Genomic DNA, 10740 nt, shown 5'->3' with positions numbered 1-10740 from the left:
ATTTATTTCCGACTATGCAGTATAACAATTATTAATATTAAATATTGCGTGAAAATGTAACCTAATTGTGGTCTTGGTATGTGTGGTGTTGTTTACTAAACTAAGTTATAAGGGGCAGTAAAACACGTTGTGCTTTGTGTCTCCCTATAGTTGTATACACAAAGAGCTGGTAACTCTGGTCAACCACCACAGCTACGGCAAACCATAAACCCTCTTCCACAATGTGGAAGTGCTACTGTTGTGTGTGCTGCTTGTGCTGTCCATTTCCTTCAATCAAGGTTATACTTATCGTTGCACTTCCTCAATTTAAGGTTTTTTTTTGGGTGTGTTTCATTTTGTTTTGCAAGAGAGGCTAACAACTGAATTGCAACCAGAAGGAAAGTGCACATCCAATTACTGTGGATCAGGAATTTAATCTTTTTATTGTCTGACTTGAATGTTTTATTTCCGAAGGCCCACTAATCCCCTCTCACTCCCACACTCTGGTTTTCAACGATTTAGGAGTTTAACCACAGCGTTTGACTAGTTTATGAACTACTCCATGACAAGGAGGCTGTCTGTGGTAATTTCTGGTTTCTATAAATAGCGTTCATGACATCCCACCAGTGGCATACTTGCCCTCATTGTGTTGTGTGTGTGTGTGTGTGTGTGTGTGTCACATATCAAGGAAAAACACTGCCCCCATTCACCACCACATAGTCTAGGCTGTGAAGTGGTGGCCGCAGAACAGATGTGGGGCTGATCAGACCCGCCCCTCCGGTCAGTCAATACGGACAATGACCGATCCGCGCTATCAATGATGTCACCAATGAGGTCATCAATGACATCAATACCTTTTGTGTGGAACTGGTACTTTAGCCTCCAACCTTCCACTCTTTCACTTGTTCTTGCGCACCCCCCTCACCCCTCCTCCTCCCCCCTCTCTCCCTTCTTCTCTGTCCTTGAAATGCTTCTACTAAGCAGTCTGTGTGTGTGTGTGTGTGTGTGTGTGTGTGTGTGTGTGTGTATTTTTAACAACTTCTGAGATATTTGTACATATTTTAATTTTGCTGTGACTCATAGCTGTCATCTTCCTAATGGACTACGATGTCATTTGTTTACTATTATACGTGCATCCACAATATGTGGTATTATACATCTCTGAGTTTATCCTAAAGGTAACATGATGTACAGTCCAGGAAATTAGGGTATATGAAGTTAGTCATGCTGGGAGAGATGGTATCCTTGTGATTATAGCTTCTGGTGCTTGTGCTGAAAGGGCGGGAGAGAAATAAGTTGGCCTACAGGAAATGTCTTTTTGGTTGAGCGGCTAAAGTAAATATTACACATTTTCTCATCCAGAATAGTCTCTGGCTTCACATGCGCTCAAGTGCCTTTATACCCCATATTTTTCCTGCCTGGGACTATAGACAAAGGAAAAACTCCACTTTTAACAACCTGCATCTTCTATTAGTGGAAGCAGATAACACCAGTTTCACACTCATGTTCTAAAGTCATAATAATTCTTATTTTTATATTGATTATAGTACTCAACACTCTTTTTTTTATTATTATTTTTTATTATTTTCATCAAAAGGAAATACATATACCATCATACAGTGTAATTTCATACTTCAATCAGCGTACAATTTAACAGTATTCCTCTACTCCATATGGTTTTAAACCACACTCATGCATGCTCACACATCCACATATATCTTTCACCTTTTAAACACACAAATCCAAACACACACCCACACGCACACAGTTTGTAACCCAAACCCACCCACCCACTCCCACTCCCACTCAACACGCATTCTCACACACACACACACACACACACACACACACACACACACACACACACACACACACACACACTCAGTCATCACACCTAGTCCTTAGCTATTAAATTTACAAGGCTTCATATAAGTCCTGCCACACCTTGTTCAATTGTTGCCTTCTGTTCCAGTCCTCAAACATTGATTTTTCTATACTTAAATAGTATTTCATTAGTCCCTTCCATTGCTGTAGCGATGGGGCCTCTGTACCCTTCCAATCCTTTAAAAAAAAAAATATATATATACCAAAGAGGAGAAAATGACCATCCATCCAATGGGGTATTTCAGCGTGTTTGTATTTTGGAAGATACTGCTGAAGACAGTGAATTCAATTTAGGTCATCCATTTTTGGATCTCTGACCAACCCTTACGAACCTTCTCACATTCCAGAAAGCGTGTATTATTGTCTCCTTGTGTATGCCACATTTTAAGTGAACCACCAGTACATTTTTCTACTTTTGTTTTTGTTACATGTGTTTGTGGTTAATAGTGTGAGTAACCCAAAGTACCTTTTAAATTACTGCACAATAATTTGCCTGTGTTCTATTCACATGACGGTGTATACCGACATGCCAGTTAAGCTGTTTGGTACTGACTCATCGACAACACAGTGTTCAGTGTTTGTGAGCAGGCATGTGCATTAAAGCAGGATAACACTTTGAAGAGAAAATATTTTGGGGGGAGGGGTTGGTTGTGGTGATGATGAGAGAAAAGCATGGGTCTGTGTGTGTGTGTGTGTGTGTGTGTGTGTGTGTGTGTGTATGTGAGGGGGAAATGGGAAGAGGGGGAGGGGGGGGGGGTTGTGCACCTTTTAGAAGTGTTGGATTTATGTCCCAGGACTGCAGCTGTTTAACATTACACACACACACACACACACACACACACACACACACACACACACACACACACACACACACACACACACAAAAGTGATATAAATCTCAACCAAACTAATTCTGGTCAATTTGACAAGGTATTTCCACCCCAAATGCTGATTACATAATGAACTCTGTCTAAGTCTATCAGCCCGACAGTCATTACAAATAATTACATTCAGTCAGCCTGAACTCCATGGGGAAGAGGCTACAGATTGGGATTAAGGGGACATCATTGTTCCCTTGGTCTCCACTGAAAGGAACCATACATGGTGTTGCCTAGCACTGGGCTCTGGACAGCAGCAGTGTTTCCTATAAAACGCCTGTTTGTTGGGAGTGAGACTATTGAATCATCTCCTGCTAGCTCTAGCTTCTTTCTGATTGGCTGGACCGCAGACTACCTCCCAGGTCCCCAGTAGCCTGTTCCGGTAAAGATGATTCCACCAGATCATAACCGATGGACACACACACACACACACACACACACACACACACACACACACACACACACACACACACACACACTGTCTTCACATTATGCACACACACTGTTTTTCTCTTTATGGGAGTTGGGAGTTCCACTTTCATCCTTGATTACAACGGGAGATTACATCCAGAAGCCACAAGTGAGCTTTAGGCCCATCTGTGGTAGTGTTACACTTAAATAGTTCCTACTGAATCTTCATAGCTTTTATCTCTTAAAACAAGATTCCCCAGGGCTCTTATTTTGTCTCTCCTAACTAGATCTGTGTATAATTTCCAGAAGTCATCAACACAATGATGAGATACAAAACATCAGACAGAATTTTACAGATGCAAACCATGGGAAGAGTATTCTGTTTAGCAGCTTGTTGAACTGCCTCTGGTGTGAATATTTCAGTTGGTTTACAGAATGGAAAATGTTTTTATGGTCTAATGACATGAAATAATCCTCTCATGGCTACACACTGACTTCTTTATTTGGAGACATGGATTTGGAGCTTTTACAATGATACATCAAATGTATTGCAATAGAAGTACCACCGATAACACTTTTGAGACAATTTTCAGACAACATTTGCTTGTTGTCTGAAGGTTGTTGCTGTTATTAAGCAGGCTGCCCCTTGACAGAAAGGCACTTCAAGGTCGTAGCAGGTGTGAAAATACTGTTAAAGTTGTTCAAAAGGTTTTCAACCACACTTGAGGAGTTGCGGAGCACCGCTTATTATACAAAAACATGGAGAAAAAATACAATACAAAAAGTAAAAAATATATATACTTTCATTTGCAAAAAAGAAGTCAAGATAAAGATTGACCTTAAATTATACGATAATACAAAAACTCAGGCCTGAGGGGTGGACTTGACCAAAAGAACAATCTCTCCACGTTTGCTTGTACCATTTGAGTAGACCCCCTCCCCATCCACCCTTCAACCCCACTCCCTGCTCCTTTTAAGACGTCACAAATCATCAAAATACCGTTTTTTCACCGCGACACTTTCTGCACCCGTTAAAGATAGCCGACAGCAGGTACACCACGGCGCACAGGCACGCGAACACGGCGGCCGTGAAGTAGACCTTGTAGAGGCAGGCGAACTTGTACTCGGTTAAGTTGCAGTAGGAGTTTTTATCAGTCTTGTAAATCATCACTCCGATCGCCGGCAAGTAGAGCACGGCGGCTGCAACGTCGTGCAACAGGTTACTCAGCAACCAGTGGTCTCCGCCGAGGATGGGAACAAGGTCCTGCTTGTTCAGGAGAGTGACGAAGAAAAGGGCGAGGGTCAGGAGCCAGAAGAGGACAGCCACGAACAGAACAAAGTGGATCGAGCCCTCGTATTTGTTCGCGGCGATGGTGACCCACAGCCCGGCCCCGAAGATGATCTGGAGGATCCGGATGATGCCCAGAAAACTCTTCAGGAAGCCCACGATGTTCTTCCTCACCAGCGGCTGGGGAGCTGCTTGTGGTGGCATCTCTCTCTCTGTCTCTCTGTCTCTCTTGCTCTCTTCCGATCGCTCTCGTCTTGTTTTTCAACCAGGGCGGGTTTTTACTGCCAGCTGCCAACAGCTGGGGGAAAAGGCAAAGAAACCGTGGATCAAAAAATAATGAAACGTCCCAGTTGTTGTGAATATGAGACAAGAAAAGGGGGTTGGTTTTAAAAGAACTCGCTGTTCTTTCCTCGGCTCCGGGCTTTTAAATTTCTTATGTTTCGTCTTTTCCGTTTCCTCTGTTCAGTGTAGCGTCCGTACAGTGGGGGCGGTGGGAGAGGAGGTGTCCTGTAACACGCTCCTCCTCTCCATCCCTCACTCACTCCCTCTATCTCTCTGTCTGTCTGTCTGTCTGTCTGTCTGTCTATCTATCTATCTATCTATCTATCTATCTATCTATCTCTGTCTATCTATCTCTGTCTATCTATCTATCTATCTATCTATCTATCTATCTATCTATCTATCTATCTATCTATCTATCTATCTATCTATCTGTCTGTCTGTCTGTCTGTCTGTCTGTCTGTTTGTCTCTATCTTTCTATTCGATATTTATTGTAATAATAATATAATAATAATAATAATAATAATAATAATAATAATAATAATAAAACAACTTTGCGTGGAAAAACACTTCGGCCTACAACTCATCTCTCTCTCTCTCTCTCTCTCTCTCTCTCTCTCTCTCTCTCTCACACACACACACACACACACACACACACACACACACACACACACACACACACACACACACACACACACACACACACACACACACTGATAGTGGACATACAGACAGACAGATGTAGCCTATTTTATGGATTTATAGATTTAATCAAGTGCCAAGGTTAACAACAAAGCTGGGACCTAAGGTATAAGCATTTAATAACCCATACATCCAGTTAAATCAAAGCCTCCCTACATATTTAACTCCGATGGTCCCTGGAGCAGGATGTGAATCCACGAAATGCTTAAATCGTTGCGTTTTCTCGAAAGCATATGCGTCATTCCCACACTGGCAACGTTTTACCTCTCACATGATTGACCAATGGCTCACGTGGATTTCTGCGCCAGGTTTATTGACGTCAATGGATGTAACGTACTTAGGAGGCGGGTTCAGTTGTGCAAACACTGGGAACTGATTGGTCAGGAACGAGCCGTTGTCCAGGCCGGGAGGAGGGATTTATGGGGCACCTCCGCTCCCATTGGTGAGTTGACGGTGGTTGCACGTCAGTGGAAATCGGCTCAAGGCTAAAAATTAAGCATGGGTCAGAAAAGAACGGAGAAGGAAAGACAATAAACGGATACCTGAAGATAGTGAGCCTCAGTAAACTATTAGGAAACAAGCAGTCGGATCGTCTTTAAGGAAAGGAAAGGACGATGTTATAGAGCGGATTGCAGTCAACAAATCCGTTATTTTTGGGGGTAAGACGACATAAAATCCTAGAAAATAGCTTTATTAGATTACACTGTAGGCTAGGCTGCTCTTGTCAACTTTACATCTTTGCAACATTAGACTCAAGACAGTCTCTAAACGCTTGTTAAAATAGGTTGGACAACTGCAGAGTCTCTTCTGCACAATATTATCTTCTGCATTAGTAACACGGAAAACTTAAACTTGGCAATAAACCGTAAGGTAGTTCCTCAAAACATATGCCTTTGTTCAGAACAAGAAATGACTCCTTAATGTTCGTGTTATGATACAATGTTTCAGATATTGTTACATATCTTCGGGTTTCACTCATCTGTCTAATTTATAAATTGTTTATATCGTTATTCATCTTGTTACTCATCGTTATATAATGGTATATGGTCTGTCTTATTTACTATAACACACAGGTCCCAAAACAAAAAGTAGCCAATGGAGATGTTTACTGATCAATAGGTTATCGATACTAATCGGCTTACCCTTAACACACTGCACCTTGACATATTAAAGACATGTAATGCATGAAGCCAGGGTGCAACCCATCAACGTTCGGCAGCTTTTAAATAGTCAAAGTCTTACGGGTCAAATACAACAAGCGGGACAACTAATTGATCCACAGATGACATACACAGGCCTGCTCTTCTGTAGCCCACTCAAGGAAGCACAGACAGCGTTAGAGACACGGTACTAGTGGTGGAGGCTGATCTCCTTCTAATTCCCTCAAGTGGGATTAAAAAACCGGGAGCAGTAAAGCGACAGCTTCCCAGCAGCTCATTTGGCCACTTAGTCAGTCCATCATTCAAACCCTGACGTCAATCTTAGGGGATGTTGTCAATTTCCGAAGGCTTTTTCTCTGCCAATGGCCGAGCAGAGTCGACCGGTTTTCTTGTAGATCATAACTTATTTTTCAGTAGCCCTATACAAAGATTACTGCCAGTTAGTTATATATAGAGCTAGTTTACATGTATGTTTTCTTTATATGCTCTCTGTACAGGTGTCTAAATGTAATGTAAAAATAAATGTTGACATCCCTCTAGCTTGTGTGTGGCCACCGCTCTGGTGCATCTCCCTTCTGAGATGGATGCTGAGGCGGCAGCGCCTCCAACCCCCAGCAGCGCTGGCCGCGCCCCACTGTGGCGGCTTGAGGAACGGCGGGTCAGGAAGCCGGCCTCCGCCAACATCTTCGGCGGGGTGGCGCTCTGGCAGCTCCAGAAACTTTTCCAAGCAGCGGGCGACCAGGACGCGGAGCAGAGGGCCCAGCTGGTCTGGGGCCAGGGGGGTGAGGCGGAGCTGGCCCAGGCCCTGATAGGGCTGAGGGCCCGGGGTCGGCGTAGAGGGCTGAAGACCCACCGCAGGGATGGTCAGATGGGCTCCCGCTGGCTTAGGGCCTTCCATCACATGAGGTAGGAAGACGGTATGATGACGCACACAGGCACACAGACTGACTCAATGTCACACATACAAACACGCACACAGACAGACAGACAGACGCACGCACTGAGTAGACAAACACACACAAACACACACCAACACACACACTTAGGAATTGCATTTCAAGTCATTAAACCTTTCCATTGGACCCCATGTTGAATCACCTGACATGTACTTCTTGGAACAAACAGCTCTTTTCTCTCTTTATTATTTTCTCTCCCAGGATTCGCGAGGCTTCCCCAAATAGTCTTGGCGTCGGTCCAAATGCAGACAGCATCAACAACAACAATGACGATGAAGACGACGATGAGGATTCAGATAAAGAAACACTCTCTACTGTAGAACCTAACACACATACCCTGGTGGAAGATGACTCTGGGGCCACGGTTTCACAACCCCAGAGCCAGAGGCCAATCGACGCTTCTGATGAGCCGCGCCGGGCCGGCCCTGGGCTACGGAGGGGCTTGGACAGCCGTCCAGAACGATACCTCCATCAGATTATTCACTAACTCCACTTAGACTTAGGCTGTCATCTTCAGCCCTCTCTGTGTGACTGAATGTCTTCCTGATGAGATGAGACCAGTATGAGACCAGTAGACGAGCTTTTCTGAATACTTGAACTGCCATGTTTGGACACGATGATGCTGCAACGTGTGTGTGTGTGTGTGTGTGTGTGTGTGTGTGTGTGTGTGTGTGTGTGTGTGTGTGTGTGTGTGTGTGTGTGTGTGTGTGTGTGTGTGTGAGAGAACCAGGGATTCAAATCTCTCTCAGGACCACCCACTACCACTACTGAGCAGCCATAAACTCCCAACTCTCTCCCACCAAACCTGCCCTTCAGTGATTTTAAGAAGGAAGAAGGAAGTGTATTTCATAACTGCAGGGCGTTGCAGTTCTCCGATGAAAAAGTGCATTATGTAAACAGGAAATCGATGTACTCATCAAGGGTGTAGCCCTGCTTTGGACAATGACTGCCTCTCTCAATGGATGCCTTACGACTCAAATATATAACATGAATTCACCAGTAAATGGAAGTTACAGGTTCAGAATTAGTTTCAGTCCTCGGCAGGATTTTGGGTCAAACTGATTGGATTAGAGTGTAACCCATGGTGAATATAAACAGTGTTGCAAAAAGCGTGGCAGAACTGTGTAACATCCATAGTCCATGTTACACAGGTGGTGAATCGAGGTGAATCCAAACTCAAACCAAAGACACTAAAGAGTGGTCTCTTCAATTATCATCCCAAAGAAAATGAATAATGATGATGACTGATATGAGTTGTGGTTTATGCATGCTTGCTGGATTATGAATACGTTAACTGTGGAATGATTGTGTGTTAACCATTCAACAAGTTTATTAGTTGAATCATGAGTTGCATTCACACCTGTATACACGTAAAAATTATAGGATATTTTGAGCAGTTTATACAAGTGGTTAAATGTTCAGTTTTAGCAAACGCATCCACAGCAAGTGTGTTATGATGTGTTATGTTTGAGATATGTTTTTACATTAAGGGATACAAAATGATTTAAAAGCACATGATTTAATATTCTTTGTGTTTGTCTCTTGATTGAACACACGTACACGCACACGCACTCACTAAATAATATGTCAACTGTCATGTTCGGGTCAAATCTGACCGATTTCCTACTTTCATCAATCATTAATATTGTGTTTTACATTTTATTGTCTCAAGGCCTTATGATATCCTCCACACTAGGCATTTGAACATATACAATTGCTGATCACCACTTTCATTGAATTTTTGAGTGGTTTAGTCCAGTGGTTCTCAAACTTTTTACCATGAGTACCACCTTAGAAATGATTTGGCTCTCCAAGTACCACCGGAATTAAAATAAAGTTTACAAAGAAGGCATTAATATTAATAATATGATTTATTATTCACATAACTTTACTTGACTGAACAACCAACTGTAGACTATGTAAACTCATGTATTGTATTTAAACACTTGCAACGAGACAATACTAACAACAGGTCAGAATATAATGTTTAGGTTTGAAGGAGAATGTAGCCTACTCAGACACATTGAAAATTAAGAATAGTAGGCCCTACTGTGACCTTCTCAAAAGTAATCCTGGGGAATGTAGCCATAAGAATAATAATAAAAAAGAAATTGGTAATGGCGACTCTGGGCCTATCATGCTTAGTGAGAGGGGTGTGCGTGGCTCTGTGAACAGAGTTCTGTGATGTCTGGGTCGATTGAGGTAAGCTCCACCTGTGTTGCGCAACTTTACCGTGCATTCACGTCGCAGCCGCGATTGCATTTGGATCACGGCAGTGTTTCCCACCAGGTAGCAATGTGTGGCGGACTTGTTGACGGGGGGGGGGGGCATTATCGTTAATAGAAAATGCGGATCATTTTCTTTCTCGTGTGTCTCGTTTTTCGCCCGTGCCTACAACCGCCACTGCTTATAATGCTAAAGCCCAGTTCAGACCAAAGATTCGCGACGCAAAGATAAGATTCTGCTTGCAACTCGCAACTCCTTGCGACGAGACGGGCTGAGACGTTCTAAAAACTGGGCAGTTCACACTGCTGCACCGGGCGGCGATTAGTTTTATTTTGGTTGAGAGTAGGCTAGAGTTGCTGTGTTTCGCCATTCTCCACTACTTCTGCATTGTAGTAATTCGCTGGAGCTTAGTTTGTTTAGATCCCGCTAGTTGGATACATTGCATTCTTTCGTAGTGGCGACTTCTCGACTGCAAGGGAAGCTCGGCTTCACCTAAAATTTCGAAAATTAAATGGTCAGATATATACTGTTGTTAACATTTCATTGATTAAAAATGTGTTAGAACACGTCCATCTCGAAGACGAGTCCGTTCAGAATCAGCTGCTTATCGCAGGTCGACTGACTCGATTTCCTTCTCATACACTTTGGCTACGTGTTTAATTTGCGTGTGTTTAGACAGATGGGCGCGCACACACACGCGCACCAAGCATCACCCGCATTCATTCATTCTTCAACACTCACTCGCGGTAAAACTAGCCTTATAAATCCCCGTTGCGCATGGAACTGCCACATTGGCAGTGTTGTTTCACCAAAAAAAAATTAACAAAACTGTCTTCTAAATTAATGAAATATTGGGAAACGAATAAACCATTATAAGCAACGAGTGAACTTAATAAGCGGTCGAAATATTTTTTTTCAACCACCGCCTCTTTCCCTTGACGGTGCGCAAAGCCCGCACGGCGCACACAGACAGGTA

General features: G+C 43.1%; 2 protein-coding genes across 2 annotated transcripts; one reads left to right on the top strand and one right to left on the bottom strand.

Annotated features, from left to right (window-relative positions):
- Window positions 1-3515: 3515 nt before the first annotated feature.
- On the bottom strand, window positions 3516-4925 carry marveld1 (MARVEL domain containing 1). Its single transcript, XM_084470062.1, has one exon. The coding sequence runs from the start codon at window positions 4642-4644 to the stop codon at window positions 4144-4146; it is 501 nt and encodes a 166-aa protein (XP_084326188.1). The 5' UTR covers window positions 4645-4925; the 3' UTR covers window positions 3516-4143.
- Window positions 4926-5934: 1009 nt separating this feature from the next.
- On the top strand, window positions 5935-9055 carry avpi1 (arginine vasopressin induced 1). The gene is made up of 3 exons (XM_084470270.1): window positions 5935-6081; window positions 7123-7488; window positions 7740-9055. The coding sequence occupies exons 2-3, from the start codon at window positions 7163-7165 to the stop codon at window positions 8023-8025; spliced, it is 612 nt and encodes a 203-aa protein (XP_084326396.1). The 5' UTR covers window positions 5935-6081; window positions 7123-7162; the 3' UTR covers window positions 8026-9055.
- The last annotated feature ends 1685 nt before the right edge of the window (window positions 9056-10740 follow it).

This window comes from Micromesistius poutassou (assembly GCF_964030765.1).
Source record: "Micromesistius poutassou genome assembly, chromosome: 7".
In the NCBI taxonomy this organism is placed as follows: Eukaryota; Metazoa; Chordata; class Actinopteri; order Gadiformes; family Gadidae; genus Micromesistius; species Micromesistius poutassou.
Note: the sequence above shows the minus strand (reverse complement) of the source record. Positions and strands in the feature narration are given on the sequence as shown.